The sequence below is a fragment of the Pelodiscus sinensis genome, chromosome 14 (assembly GCF_052426305.1).
Source record: "Pelodiscus sinensis isolate ZL-2025 chromosome 14, ASM5242630v1, whole genome shotgun sequence".
Lineage (NCBI taxonomy): Eukaryota > Metazoa > Chordata > Testudines > Trionychidae > Pelodiscus > Pelodiscus sinensis.
In genome coordinates, this window is record NC_143065.1 from 20217205 (window position 1) to 20233915 (window position 16711).

General features: G+C 40.3%; 1 protein-coding gene across 1 annotated transcript in view; it reads left to right on the forward strand.

Moving 5' to 3' along the window:
- WDR72 (WD repeat domain 72) overlaps positions 1–16711 on the forward strand; it is a 216777-nt gene that overhangs the window by 125549 nt on the left and 74517 nt on the right. The window contains exons 15-17 of the mRNA XM_014580591.4: positions 3667–4487; positions 9543–9634; positions 16543–16625. Of these exons, the coding sequence (XP_014436077.3) occupies positions 3667–4487; positions 9543–9634; positions 16543–16625 (996 nt within the window). The remainder of the gene's footprint in view (positions 1–3666; positions 4488–9542; positions 9635–16542; positions 16626–16711) is intronic.

The following is a 16711-nucleotide window of genomic DNA, read 5'->3' on the forward strand; positions in this document are numbered from 1 at the left end:
AGGGACTTTTTCTATATTTTTTTAAAAGTACACACTGAAAACCCCCCAGAATTTCTATTACATGGATCTATACATGAGTCATCAATGGGTTTAGACCTATGGATAAGCCACACAGACTATGCCACTTGAGTTAACAACCTAGGGTATGTCTACACTACCACCCTAGTTCGAAGTAGGGTGGTTAATGTAGGCAACCGGAGTTGCAAATGAAGCCCGGGATTTGAATTTCCCGGGCTTCATTTGAATATTTCCGGGCATCGCCATTTTTAAATGTCTGCTAGTTTGGACTCCGTGCCCGCAGCTACACGCGGCATGAACTAGGTAGTTCGGATTAGGCTTCCTATTCGGAACTACCGTTACTCTTCGTGGAACGAGGTGTACAGATAGTTCGGAATAGGAAGCCTAATCCGAACTACCTAGTTCGTGCCGCGTGTAGCTGCGGGCACGGAGTCCGAACTAGCGGACATTTAAAAATGGCGGCGCCTGGCAATATGCAAATGAAGCCCGGGAAATTCAAATCTCGGGCTTCATTTGCAACTCCGGTTGCCTACATTAACCACCCTAGTTCGAACTAGGATGGTAGTGTAGACATAACCCTTATGACATAAATAGCCAAGCACTGGGTATTTAAGAGTATTTAGAACCCACTCTATCAGTTCCATTTAGCATGGACATGGGGATGTGACTAGTCGACTAGTGACTCGAATAGTTGCTTCCCTCATCCCTTGCTGCCACTATCAGAGAGAGGATGAGGGAAGGGAGACAGGGGTGCAGTGGAGAATGGGCGGCATTTCCACCTTTGAAAAACAGGGAGCATAGGGCCAGTGGGGGATTGGTTTTAAGCTGGTTCCCCCCCAGCGCCAGCTCCTGCTTAAGTCCCCTGCTGGTCCTGTGCTCCCTGTGCGCTTCTGCCTTTGAAATGTAGCAAGAGCTGGTGGGGCTCTTGCTACATTTCAAAGGCGGAGGTGCTCTAATTGACTAATCGAATAGTCAATGCAAATTCCATCGACTATTCAATTAGTTGATTAATCTAAATTTAACATCCCTAGCATGGACACACTAACAATTTTTTTCCCATTTTTTTCTTTCTCTTTCCCTCACCATCCGCTCTCTTTCTCACTATTTATTTTGCAACTTGGACCCCTTAATTTCATTCATCTGAAGAAGTGGGTGGTGCCCACGAAAGCTCATGACACTATCTGCATTTTTTGTTAGTCTCTAAGGTGCTTCAGGACTATTTATTGTTTTAGAATTTTCAGCCTATTATTGCTACTAGTTATCTTGTTTATCTTCCAAGACCTGGTGTTATCACTTATCTCAAATAGTTATCTGGAGGTACAGGATGTTTGATGGGGAGTACCGTATCAAGGAATGTGGAAGTTTTTGCCTTTCAAAGGTCATTCCTCCACTTTTACTTGATCATTTTATCAGTCTTCCATCCCAGCTTGATGTAGAGTACATCACTGTTTTAATTCATGATCAGTGCCAGGGGCGGGGAGTTCAAGAAAGAATCAGGTTCTCCAAGATCATTGGCATTTCCCACCATTTTGTTACTCATTAGCCTCCTGTGGTGGTATTTTGCGGTAAAGGATTTTCAGACACAAAATTCTTTCTGAGTTTCGACCCCTTGGGTAGTGGAATGTGCCCACGAAGTGTTTTCTTGGAGCATGCATATGTTTTTGCGTCTCCTTCTTATGGAAGGCTCAATGCAGAGTTGCTCTGTGGGGATAGCACAAAGGAGTTGTGTGAGGATGTAGTATATTCAGTGTAGAAGGTCATCAAAGTCACCGAACAGTATGTCTAGACTGCAATGTAAGCTCAGGGTTAGTGGAGCTCAAGTCAGCTCACTCATGTTAGGGATCCTTGATCATGAATGCCTGCACTGGCTTTTAACTCTATTAAGGCTTTTTCTAACCTGTTCTTGAACCTGGGGTGCTGGCGACCACAGTGAAGCATATAGACATGAGTCAAACCAGCCATATCCCAGAAGCCCTCCTGAAATGTGCTTGCTCTAGCCCTGTGACCATGCTGAATTATGGGAAAACTTTATTACTCTCCCTGCATGTTACAAGAAACTTTAATAGCCCACCAATTCAGCATGCCAAGCTGTCATTTTGGTCTGTGCACTCTCAGTACTGGACTCGGCAACACCTTTTGACAAACTTTTGCTTGTGTTTTCACTGCTGTGTCAGGAAACTGGCAGAGCCACTGGTAGATATTTTGGTGGTGTTTTCTGTCCCAGCAAAGGTATCTGATGGAGCAGCAGGAAGAGGAATACTCTGGTATGGTAGACTCACTGGCAGGTGCTGCTCACTACAATTCACATAGCTATTTCTGGCACAGGGCCCCAAGCACAGACTGATGGGATCATGTTGTCAAGCAGGGACCAAATGCCCAGCAGTGGGCCTAGAACTTTTGCATAAAGAAAGTTACATTTCAGAAGCTTTATGCAGGGTGGAGGTGGGGAGATAGAACTAAAGAAATTGGCCTATGGAGTTGTGGGATACTCCCAGGACATGACATGACTGAAGCAGGGCTGTGTCTGTACTGCAAAACAATAAGGTTCAAGCCCTGGGTCCCAGCTTGACTCATGCTCAAGCCCTGCAGGGTCTTGGGTCCTTGTGTGCAAATGCAGCATATATGCAAAGGGGCTTGAGCCCAAGTTAAGCATGTGCTTACTTCGCAACATAGACTGACATACCCTCACAAACCTGTAATGAGATGTGTGTTGTGATATTTTCAGAGGCTTGTACCTTGGCCACATTCGAATGGATTTTCACGTGTATGGCAAAAGGCACATCCCTGACGAATATTTAATCCCTGCTCCAAAATTGCTAGAGCGTCTCAGTGAAAATGATTGTAAGGATTTTTCTGCATGGGGAAAAATGTACTTTTCTCTAAGGCTATGTCTAGACTGCAAGCCTCTTTCGAAAGAGAGCGTCTAGACTGCACGTTGAACTTTCGAAAAAGCGGCTTGCTTTTTCGAAAGAAAGCATCCAGTGAGTCTGGATGCTCTCTTTCGAAGAAGCCCTATTTACATTGAAGAACGCCTTCTTTCGAAAGAAGAACTTTCGAAAGAAGGCGTTCTTCCTCGTGAAATGAGGTTTACCGCCATCGAAAGAAAAGCCACGTTCTTTCGATTTAATTTTGAAAGAACGCGGCTTGAGTCTGGACGCAGGGGAAGTTTTTTCGGAAAAAGGCTACTTTTCCCGAAAAAACCCCTGAGTCTGGACACAGCCTTAGTGTCTTCTTGGAAACAGCTGAAATGTTGCAAAAAAAATTGAACCTGTGGCAGCAGAGAAAATTTCAGGCCAACCGGTAAAAGTTTGATGTAGGGTCTTATATGGAAAGATACAGGTGTCACTAACATTTCCTATAATTGCCCGTTAATCCAATCGCCCTTTTCCTTGCTTCTATTTACCTGGCTAGTAAGTTACTCAGGGTTAGGCATTTATTTTTGTGCTTACCATTTGTAAAGTGTCTAGTGCATAGTGACGCTGCTGTGAATACATAATTAATAAGTTATGTACAGTTGAAATCAGTGGAGTTAAATGAGGAATGAATTTGACCGACTCCATAGGCAATTCTAGGCTTAGAACTAGGTAAAGTTTTGTGTAACCCCGTGGATTCAATTTTAACGTTTAATGCATAACTTTTTTATTTCAGCAAACTGGTACCAGCCATGTGCAACAGCTTTTTACTATCTTGCCAGTAAAGACAAACTGGAACAGCATAATCTTTCATGTTCTCTCATTTGATCTGGAAAAACTTGTAGAACTTTTACTGTCATCTCAACTCAATGGGTTGAAATCATCAAATTCATTCCACAGTTATGATATTTTAAAAAGAGCCAAGAGCACAGCAGAGAAAAGGACACTAATACTAAAAAGAAATAGAACTGCAGGCTCTCTCTTCTCAATGGATGGGCAAGTAAAAAATGTTTATGAAAAAAAGATCCATAAGGATAATAGTGCAGCGAGGTCTTTGGAGGAAAGTGGTGGCATCAAAACACGGAAAAAAACGAAGAGTTCAAAAAAGATTAGACTGAAGCCAGCAGGAAAAATTGATGTTAAAATCACCACAGATACAGCTAAACTGCTTTTGTCCTGTCTCTTACCATGGGGTTTAGATAAAGAATTAGACAATCACTGTGTTAGATATTTAGATATCTTCAGACTTCAGTGTCCAGTTTCTTTTGGACTAGTGTCAAATGAAAATCACATATCACTAATGCTGCCAGGGTGGAATCGTAATCACTGTGGTCTGGTGGAAGAACATACACCAATTAACTTGTTTTCAAGAAAAGTAGTAGATTTGTCAAATAAGTACAGCACTGCAGGCCAAGGACAAATTGGAAAGAAATATGGACTAGACCATAATCCTGATCACATACAAGGATCACAAACTGTATTCTACTTATTGAACAGAGTATCTTTAGTCAACAGCGCATTTACTGTGCCTTTGGAATTCACCAACATAAGTGACAGGTAAGAACTTTTTCTTATCAGTTATTTTCCTGATAAAATTAGGAAAATTATGAAAATATCCAGCCTTTTGTATTCTTAAATATAGACAATTATATAATGAAGTTCAAAACAAACTTGTTCAAGCTTATTTTCATGAATATTCTTTGGAAATAGGGAGAGATTTGGGAGGAACTATGTGTTATCCTCTAATGTGAAATGAGTGAATATTATCTTTCAGTTTAACATACGAGCAACCAGAGGCACAGAGATTTTGTCAAGGTCCGAGTCAAGTATAGGAATACAACTAGGATCACTCAGCTCTAATTCCCATGCCTTTACCCTCAAGGTCGACCTTTCTCCCCAGAATTGAAAGTGAAAGTAAGGGGCTCCTTCAGAATAAAAGCACAGACAGCTACAGATAGGGGAGATTTCTACTATGAAGTTCTATCTTTCATTTCCCATAGCTAACAGGACTCCTTTGTCACACAAGGCAGTGGGTCCATCACTAAAGCAAGTTAAACATCAGAAGCACAGACGGCCTTGCTCAGGTCCTCTGCCTAAGTAAAGAGACTAAAACCCAAAGGCAGCTTCTGGGACCTGATGCTGAATGCATCATCTGCCACTGTGTTTTGAGAACCTGTCCCAAATTCCATTTATGTTACTCAAAACAATTTTACTTAGCTGAATGCTTTTATAGCATCAAGGGGAAAATAACGTGTTCAACATTCTTTGACCAAGCCAAGTGGAGCACACAAATCAGGCATGTCCCAGTCACAGTCCAGCATTAGACAGTGGCTAACAGGGTTGAGGATTTGGGATACAGAGACTTCAGTTTGCTTAATTCCATGGCATAAACACTAAGAAATCCATATCACAGGTTGGGGATTTGTGGATTAAAATACACAGGAGAAATGGAGATAAATTTTATATTTGATAAACGTGTTTTATATTTTAAAGTTGAAACTGAATGTTCATATTTAAAAAGCTTAACTAAAACCTATCAAAGTCCCTTTTAAAAGAGAGAAGATCAGTGTGTCTCTTATTTTGTTGGGCTGGAAGGACAGGTTAGTTATATTGCTTAGGGCTGAGATTTGAAAGATTGTCACATTTTCTGCTTTAGACATGAAAAGACAGGGTAAGAGGCAAACTAGCAAAGGTGAGGAAAATATGGCTTTTGCTTGATATTCTTAGGAATCCAGGCAGAGGTCAATCACAGATGGAGTCCCAGCCCCAGAGAGCTTACAAGTATAATGAGATAAGAAGAAATAAGTGGATATCGAAGGGGGAGTACAAGGGTGATGTGAGACAATATCGGTCAGCACGATAGACTGTGGTCTCAGTATCTCAGTGGGTTAACCATTGTAAAGATTTTTATAGGGATTACAGCAAAGGAGAGTTTAAATGATGATAGAGGTTGCCCAAGGGCATTTGCAAAACCAGTGCATTTCCTGGCTGCCTTGGCCATACCATAGCCAGCCCTGCCCATTTTTCAGGCTGCACTCCTGCTCCTTGCCTCTCATACACAGCACATTTCACAATCAAGTGTCATGCAATATGTTCTTTACTTTCTCAAGCTCTGCCCAGTGTATCTCACCAGAGATCCTAATCAACTCACTGTAAACAACAGTGACTGCAAAAACCTTTTGCATTTTTGCCAACAGCTAGTTGATCCTATGAGTTCTGGAAGAATTCATGCCTTTCCCTCTTACGATGCTGACGATAATCCTCATAAGATTCCTTTTATTGCCACAATCTCTCTGTCCTACTATAGTTTGAAACTGAACTTTGCCCCCTTGTTGAACTCCAGGAACTGTTTCCAAGCTTTGTACACTTCACTCACAATGTCAGCCACACCATCTGCTCTCCCCCCCCCCCCAATAAATACAGATCTGAGCAGAGCAGGTTATGTAAACGCTTCTGTATTCCCTGCGTCAGTAAAACTATAAGTAATGCCCTGTCACAGTCAAGAACCATTATTTTAACAGAATCAAAATTGTGTAGAGTAGAACTATTAGACAAATGCTGAGGCCAAGGCATTAAGGTCATTTAAAACAACAATTAGCTGTCATTGTGAGAGGAATGGAGTACCACCTTTGGAATTAGCTCCAGTCTTCTTTAGATTTTTTTTTTTAAAGAAATACCACCAAACCTCCAGCTCAGGCAAGGAAACAAAGTACATGATATTTCCTTGTCATGACAATGTTGTCTTTCTGTGTGACTCATAGTAAAGACTTTTCAAAAATATTTGCTGTCTGAAATTATTTTTGAAAATTTAAGAACAGAGATTAAAGGGTCAGTCGGCCCCTGCCTTATGAAATGTGGCCATTATCACAGCAATGCAAGACAGGAATAAAGATGCCACTCACTAATTCATGGTTTAGATGAAAGGGTGCAATGGGGCAGGCCTTCTGCTGGAGCAACTTGACAAAGTTCTATTGATTTCCATGAAGTGATACTGATTTACAACAACTCAGATTCTGGCCCCATTTTTATTAACTTATTTTATTAACCAAATACAGAGGCAAAATTATGTTTGTGTCTCTGCCCAGCAGTCACGCCTTCCATTGGAACTTATTTCCTTTGCTCTCTGAAAATATGACCACAGTCAAATGGGCCTGAAATTATTCCCCACTGCTTTAGGATTCAGCTTTCACCTAGTCCCTTCCTGCAAAGACTAAAGATGTGACAATGGGATGGAATACTTTTCTTTTCCCAGAACCTTTCGTCAGCAGATCCTGTAAGCCTTGTTTCATGAGGCATAAAGGATCTGCCGACAAAGGGTTCTGGGGTCAGCAGATCCCCGTCTAGACTGCTGCGCTGTGCCGACAAACAGCTGATTGGCACAGCGTGGCGGCCATTTTGATTTAAATGAAGCGACGATTATTTAAATCGCTGCTTCATTTCCCTTTTTTGAGTAAACTAATCAACATGGCTCTGTCAATGAAGCCATGTAGTTTAGACGTACCCTCACTGTCAGTTTTGTGCTCAGGGTTAGGATAAGCTCTGGCCACAATAAGACTGAGCCATTCAGTAACAGCCTTCTGTCCAGTTACAAGTCGCAGTGAAACTATACCAGCACATCCGGCTCAGTTGGTCTAATTTAAATCATAAGGCCATACCTATCCCTAAAAGTAGCATGATTAGCCCAGCTGAGCCTCCTAGATGCTCAAGTGGAAAATAAATACAACTTCAGTTCCAATTTGCCATGCCACTGAAAGAACCTGTCAATGAGGCAGGGAACAAAAGGGGGCAGGAACAGATGGTCTGCCTGATGCAGACAAGATGCTCATGCTACCATGGCTTCATTGGAGGAAAAGATGGGCAAGGATCCAGTGCTGAGCCAGTGGGATTCAAATTCAAGAACATCAACGTAGGAATAAAACCTCCCAACAACTGCCAACTTGAGCACCCTCCATGGTACTCTGCTAACGCTGGTAAAGAAAGGGTAGATTATTTATACTGTATACTCTTTGGGCTAGAGACCATCTTTTGTTCTGTGTTTGAATATCACTTAACAGAGTAAGGCTCCTAGGAACTACTGCAGCCCAAATACAGTGAAACTTTTGTTATCCAGAAAACTTTGTTAACCGGCATTGCACCCGCCACAATACTGTCACATCTTCAGGTGCACAGGCCTGGCTTGGTTTACCATGATTGACTTAACAATTTTTTATTTAAGAAGTACTGAACATCTTTAACTCAAAATAGAAATGCAAGACCAACTGCCTCACAGTACAAAACTATCAATATTAAAAACTTGAGTTTTACTATTATTGTTCATTGGTTTTTCCTAGGTTGATGGGACTCTCAGATAACTGGAATTTTTAGATAACCAGAACGCCCTAATCCCTGAGCGTGCCAGATAACACAGGTTTTACTGTACTATGAATGGGTCATAGAATATGAAGTGATCCAGATTTTCTTCTGATGTATTTATTATTGTAAATTTCCATTTAATTGTTTGGATCAGTGGTAGGCAATCGGCGGCCTATCGGGGTTCTATGGGTGTTCTATTAGGCATTTTATTTACCATTGTCCATGTGCAGGGTTTCCAGTTTCTGCTGGTTTCCATCTGTGTATTTTTTCCCTACCGGTATTACTAAAGCGACACACGTAAAACGAGGGCATGTGAAGTGAGATGTGTGCTGATTGCACACATTGATTGTAAGAGCTGTGCACTCCCTCTGCATCTGATCAAAGCACTGCTGCAGTTGAATCAGCCAAATTCTAGGTACGCAAGTTCAGTTAGCAAAACTATCTTATCCCAGGAGATTGTCTTGGTTACGACAATCTTGCGGCTCACTGAGATGAAGGAGAGCCACTCGTACAGTCCACTCCCTAGCTTAACTTGCTCATCGCTGTTTGGATCAATATTTTTAAGCTATAGTTTGTTTGTGAACTGTTAGTTGTTTGGGTTGTCTGGTTGGTCATATGAGACACAGAGTAACTATTTTTCTTCCTTCTTGGATGGCTGAAATTTTTTGAACATGAGAATAATGAACAGTGAACAACATGTTTCTGGTGCAGAATTTCAGACCTTTAGTCATTACTGATTGACTTCAGTAGGAATATAGTTTGGGTAAGGACTGCAGAATTTGATCCGATATTAACATCACAGTGTATTCACGGTTGATATAAAGCTGTGTATTCTTAGGGAATGGTCTCATCTGAATAGCTGCATATCTTTGGAATTGATGAAAGTTCTTCTGTCATTGAAAATTTTCTAATTCCATTTGTAAATGTACATGTTGAAGTTAATTGGAGTTGCTATGGCTTATCACCTTTCAGGATTTGTTTATATGTGTGATTAGGCATGTTTGTGTTTTAAATAGTAGGTAAAGGGCTGAAACATACAGATGCTACTGGTCATTGGACTGTTCCAAGCACCTCTCATGGTTGTTGATTCCACACTTGTTAGTAACAGTTGGCAAGATCGATTCCTATTTTAAAACTAAGAATAATAATAAATAATAATGCAGTAACTGTTATAAGTGTAGAGACTTGAATAAGTGTTAATGGTACATTTGTGAATTTTTTTGTCATTTTGTAGTGATTTAATATTTCTTTGATTTTTAGTCCACAGAAATTAGAATCTGTACGTAACAAATGGAGAAATTCGGAAAATTCCGGTTCTTCATTTTCCATGCTTTATGGAGAGTTACCAAATTGTAAGTACTGAAGTATTCAGCCATGCTAACACACAAACACAGTATTTTTGTTTTTATTTGTTTTAAATACAGGGAGTCCCCGGGTTACATGGATCCGACTTACATCGGATCCCTACTTACAAACGGGGTGAGGCAACCCCGCACTAGCTGCTTCCCCCCAGCAGACCAGGGAGACGTGAAGCTAGCGCCTCCCCCCGCAGCAGACCAGGGAGACGCGGAGCGGCTTTTCTCAGCAGACACCTCAGTTTGAGAATAAAGGACTGAGGGAAGTTTGGTGTGGGAGAATAAAATTGAGCTCTGGAGAAATGTTTGGCTAGAGTTTCCCCTACAATATGTACCAGTTCCAACTTACATACAAATTCAACTTAAGAACAAACCTACAGTCCCTATCTTGTACGTAACCCGGGGACTGCCTGTATTAAATTAGATAAAATGCATTACATATATTTAAACACAATCATATTATATGAATACTGTTTTCTCATTGCCCTTTTCATCCAGTGGATTTTAAATTTTTCTTAAAAAAATTTCAAATACAATAGTTGGATAAGTTTAAGCATGAAGTGACCTGTTCTTTTCTTATGTGATGATCACAAAAGCATGTAAACAACATGTTGACTAGAAAATAATACATAGTGGAATCAAGAATACATTTTGCATGGAAACAAAATATCCAGTTGTATTTCCTCAGGCATTTTCTATCCATGTGAAAAACAAGAGTGAACATAATGAAACAAATGCTGACTTTTTTCCATGAAATTCTATCTCCCTAAGCACCATCATGCATTCGCCCAACAACATGCCTCAACCTTCAAGCAAACTGTTGCCTTTGTAATACTGCAGTCATCTTGCTCTTTTGATAATGCCCTTCTTAGACGTTTGTCTTAGGGCGGAATAAAATAATCTCTGCACTTTAACATCCTTCGGGCAATAGTTTACCAATTTTGCGCTGCAAACCAGTCAATATTTGTTTTTTCAACATGAAACCAACCAAATAATTTTCAAGAACAGAACCAGAGCGTATGGATGACTTATTTGTCTGCCTGTATTGCCAGACAAACCTAATGTGGTTCTTCTATTACATAGTAAATCCTGGGTAACTTTAAAATTCAAATTTTTTAAGGCTAAATCCTGACCCTTTTCTATGTGGCAGTCAAATAAGCTCTTAAACGTCTGTCCACAACCAGTCTGCTATTGATCATTCTTTCTCTGTCTTTTGCTCAGGAATTAAGGAATGTATTTTACCCTTGAGACTTCAATACCCCATGCAGGCATGCCTGGAAGGGGAAAGAGAAGGTACAGGATGTAACTGGGAACTAAAGGGTAACATGATAGATTTAGGGATTTTTGCCTTGGGGTTAGAAATACATTACCCTGGGCTCTTCAGTCAGATGAGCCCCTCTCTCTAGGGTAACTTCTGTTGTAGGCCTGCACACTAGAACTACTGGATCTGAGCAGTAGAGACGTCACAGCCTTTCCAAGAGCGAATAACTGCTACACATGCTGGCTACATCTACACTGGCATGATTTTCCGGAAATGCTTAAAACGGAACAGTTTTCCGTTATAAGTATTTCTGGAAAAAGAGCATCTACATTGGCAGGATGCTTTACCGGAAAAGCACTTTTTCTGGAAAAGTGTCCGTGCCAATATAGACGCGCTTTTCCACAAAACGCCCCGATCGTCATTTTCGCGATCGGGGCTTTTTTGCAGAAAAGAAATTTGTGCTGTCTACACTGGCCCTTTTCCGGAACAGTTTTCCGGAAAAGGACTTTTGCCCGAACGGGAGCAGCATAGTTTTTGCGGAAAAGCACTGATGAGTTTACAGTAGATCGTCAGTGCTTTTCCGGAAATTCAAGGGGCCAGTGTAGACAGCTGGCAAGTTATTCCGGAAAAGCGGCTGATTTTCCGGAATAAGTGGCCAGTGTAGACACAGCTGCTGTGATATCAAGAAGACATTGCTTCCCTTCAGAATCCCAAGACCTAATTCTTTTGTACCTTATACCTTGTGCCAACTGTACTGATTTATAGCTGTACAAAGTAGATGAGTGAATGCAAATGAATCAGAATGATTTCATTTTGCATGCTTTTTGCGCTGTCTGGGGCCAACCCAGAAATCTGGTGTTTTGGCACAAAACAAGAGTGAAAGACAAAGTTTGATGTCTACCTACTTTATCCCTTCTTCCCTGTAGATACTACCCCTCTGCTATGCAGGGTGGGTACAAAGGTTTCGATCTGTCTCTGAAGAAATTTAGGGCGTGCGCATGGCAGTTCTCATGTGTGCTGGCTGGTAACTACCTGAGAGGGTCATTACACTGCACTGGGATGGCTGAAATATAGCAGTATTGTGGCTACAACCCATTCAGCACACCTGGGGTTTTGCAGAGCCCGCTATGCTAGCTCTTCATCCTCAAAGATTTTCCCACAGCGTGGGGAATCCTCAGTAGAAATTCAGTAGGCTCAGATTAGAGAAGGTAATTATCATTTGAACCTTGTTGTAAATAACTAAATATTTTTTAAAGATATGGTAGATTGGGGCAGTGCACAGGAGAAAATGTGACTAATCACTGTCATCTTGGTCTTATATCTGTATAAATAGGGTCAAATATTTAGTCCTTATTGAAATAAAGCCCTCACTGAAGTAAATGGGATTTTTTCCTGACTCAGGATTAAGGATTTCAGAACTTGGCCCATCTACAACCAACAAGCTGTAACTGTAAATGTTACAATTATGTTTCTATTAGTTTTCCTTGAAATTGCAACTTCTTTGTATTAACTCACCTACTGTGTCAAGTGAAGTTTGCAGGAATTTTCTTTTTCTATGATAATTTTAACATTCCCTTAGCTACAGTAGCCAAAATTAACTAACAGTTGAGTTTTTTGATGATTTATGTAACAAAGCTAGTAAAGTGATATAAGAAAGACAAGGAAAAGATCAAAATTCTCCTGCCCATGAAAAGCCATTGAAAAATCAATTTAAAATGGAAAAGAACAATTTTACTGATATTCTCATTTTTGTTTCTCTCATTTTTTTGTCATTTTTAATGTCTCTGCTTTTCTCATTGTAATCTCTTGTGCCAGTTTCTTTCATGCTGCAAAATTACATTGCATGGTATTTCTTTCTCTATACATATCAGGATGGCAGGCTGTGTCAATCTTTGTTTTTTATATACTATAGAATTACTTACAAAGTACAAGTGCAATTGTACATACACAGTCATCAACTGAAAACTACAGTGAACTGATTCAGATTCTGCAAATCCCACAAACTGCACTACAGTAATCCAACTGTTTTTAAAAAATGTAGATGATAAAGTATTCTGATAAAACAATATATTAAGTATCCAGCAGTTTTGTAATGCTACTATATACAATTTAGGACTGTGATTCAGAACATTTACTCAGCATTAATATTCAGGGATTGTCATGTTACTTCAAAGGTTGAATCAACCCACTTATTCTAAATAACATATGTATTAAGCTGCAAAGCTTATTAGCCAAATATTGGGATAAGCAGCTGATGAGTGGCATTGGCTTGTCAAATTTCAAATGAGGAAGAAATGGATTAAACAAGAAAGTTCTGCTAATTCATGACCATGCATTTGCTCTGAAAACCACCTGAGAATTCAGATGCACATTTTAGACCATTTTGAGATTATCTGTATATTACATACTTCAAAGGATGGGAGGGTTTACCCTAAAAGCTGGATAGTTATTCTTTTATGCTTATAAAGTTATTGAATATTTCAGCACTGATAAGGAGCAAATTTAGTTAAAATATGAATTTCCACATGTCTCTACCTTTGCGGAAACCATTATCATTAACTTTATCCATACCTTTAGTCTTGATTAATGCATCATCCCTCTTCCTTTGCCGCCACCCCCATGTGTCACAACCTGCCTTTTCTCATGTGAAAAGAAATATTACCATAACCTCCAACAAACTCATTTCAGCAGCCACATTAAAATAGCTTCTTCTTTCCATAGTAGAGCCTTCCAGCTAGAATGACATTATTTTAGTGTCTCTTCTCCTCATGGAATTCTCATTTAAAATATAATCAGAAAATATTTCTTTTCATATTTTCTTTTATGTTAACTTCATTTGTATTATTTTTTTAGACTCACTACACAATAAGCACTTTTCTACATGCTTCTAAGTCAAACATAAAAACTGGTCTCCATCAAATCGAATACCCATGATTAGAATAAATCAGTAATTCACCTTTGCTGCTACTTGAGGTCAGACAACCTGACATCCTCTTGGGTATAGTAGAAACTGGCCTTTTAGTTCTTATATAGCAAGATTACATCTTCAATTTTACCAAAGAATCCAATATGATATAAGCATAAAATTTGTTTTAAGGAAAGAAAATCCCACCTTTGAACCATAGCATGATTTTGAAACTTTTCCCATAACATTGCTGAAGATATAGTTAGCTTGCCACAAAATTGAGCCATATCCTCAACTACAGGTTGAACCTCTTTAATCCGGCACCCTCAGGACTTGACTGGTTCCGAACCAGAGAATTTGCTGAACTACAGGAGGTCAATATTGTCTAGCAGCATTACCAACACTTCCACAGCTTACTGTGCTGTTAGAGGACATTTAGGGGTAAATTAGAGCTAAATAACAGCACAGAACACCGAGAGCCAGGACTGGTGGCTGCAAACACACTTTATGGGACCATGCAAAATTTGGCCACACCCATGAAAAGTGGATATCCGGCTACCTAAAATCATCCTGGACAACAGATGTTTCCGGGCAAGAGAATTCTGGACTAGAGAGGTTCAACCTGCAATTGAAGAAATTACTTGCATCTGCTGTGGATTTGGTACATTATACTGATTAGATGGTAGCTTTATCTTTCATATATGCCTAGAATGTGAGTGATTTGAGTGCAGATATTCAAAAAAATATCAGCAATAATTGGAGCATCCCACTTTGTATGAAATAGCATGGTGGAACCTTTGATCGCAACTTCCATTGCAGTAAATGAAGTTTGCAGCATGCAGGAGGCAGAAGACTCTTCATAATTAAAAGTTCAAGCTTACATTTGAATTGTAAGCCTGCTTTCCTCGTCATCTTAAAATACTCAAAGAAAGTTTACACTTCACTTACCAAATATATGATAGCTATGACTATGGGTCAATTCTTTGCTGGAATTTGTAACATATTTATTTTTGAAATATGAGACTTTGTGCACAATATCATTTCTGAAATGGGGAAAGACTTATCTAGGCACTGGTAAACCGAATGAAAAAAAAATGTTTGGAGAAACCTCTTAAAAAAGAAGCCATTAAATTTCACAGAATTCTAATAGATACCTTAAACTAACCCTTTATAAATAATTTTATGCAATACTCATATATGTACTAAATGATTTACTGAGCGTTGCTCAGGTCCTTAACTAAAATAAGTTTTTTGTTTTCCTTCATTTAAATCATCTTTCTGAGGTGGGACTAGGGATGAAGAGTTCAGGAGTTCAGAATGCAGGCTGCCCCAGAGAGAGAGATAGAGCCCCAGCTGTCTCTCACAGCAGCAGTTTGAGGTAGACATGTAAGCGAGTAGTCGACTACTCAAATACCAGATAGGCTTATTTTTATCGGGTAGTTGAGTGGAGTACTTAACTACTCGCTTCCTTTCCCACCTTGCTGCCAGCAAGCAGGGAGGAATCGGGAGCCAGCTTAAAAGCCGGTTCCCCCCCAGCACTGTCTCCACAGTGCTGCCTGTCCCCCACCTCCGCCACTGTTTCTATCAGAGGCAATGGAGCGGGGGGGAGGGGAGTAAAGGATGCTGCTCTGGCAACAGCCCCTGTCTGCAGGCCTCCCAGCAGGGATCTGCTTCCCATCCCCCCACCTGCAGACAGGGGCTGCTGCCACCAAACAGCCCCTGTTTGCAGCAGCCTACGCTGGCCACGAGCAGAAGCTGCTGCAGCAGCATCCCCAGTCCATGGCCAGCCCAGGCTGCTGAAGCTAGCTGCACCTCTGCATTTTAAATGTAGTAAGAACTTCCTGGCTCTTACTACATGTTAAATGCAGAGGTATAGTGGTCCAGAGCCAGCACGCCAGGACTCCACGGTCTTGGCTTATGAGCCAGCTCCAGGAGCCACCCATGATGCAGCTCTGCAGAGCAGTCCCTTATCAACTAATCGTGTAGTCAATACAAATTGTATTGACCACACAATTAGCCAAATAACTGCTCTTTAACATCCTTAGTTTGAGGCCAGGCGAGAAGTGCCTTCCCATGGCAGCTGCAACAGGCAGAACTGGTGGAGGGATACATGTTTCCTGGCTGGTGGACAGACAGACACGTAGATAAACAGACATACAGACAAACTCTCTGAAATGCATAGTAGATAGCTGGCCCTTTTTCTACTCTTGCTCCCTGCTGACCCTATGGGGTTATAGATGTTCCAGATCCTATCTCTGGGTCTTTGCTGCCCCTGTGATCATTCTATAACTGTGCCTCCTATGCTTCCCTTTCCATTTTATGAGAAAAAGTCTAATTATAGGCACATTCCATTGTACAGGCCATAGCCAAACCCTGACTTGCTTTTAGTTAAGATAAGAAGTTGCATATCAGATTTGGTAGTTCTAGCACTTACCATTTAGGAAGAGTTCTTGAACAAATGGACTTGCAGAGAAATGGACAGACACACAGACTGTCTCAAATATATATGTATTGTGTGTGTTTATACAGACACTCACACACTGATAATTCTAATGTACAGATATAAATGTCTTACACAGACATGTCTATGCATACAATGAATACAAATTATATAAAATGATTCTGTTTCAAATATGTTGTTGAACACTACAAAAATATAGTGCAAGACCAGTTGAAATTTCATATGTGTTGTTTATGTGTATTTTATTGTGAACTCATAAAGAACATATATATTTTCAGATAAAAGTGGATATCATTTCCCTGATCCTGGGAATGTTTCATTGATGAAACTCATTTTGTGTTGGAGAGACCAATCAGTAAAGGTAGGACATAGCGCATCTGACTGTAATAATGTCATTTTTATAAAGCGATATTTTACTGAAATGTTGATATCAGTACGTAACATCAT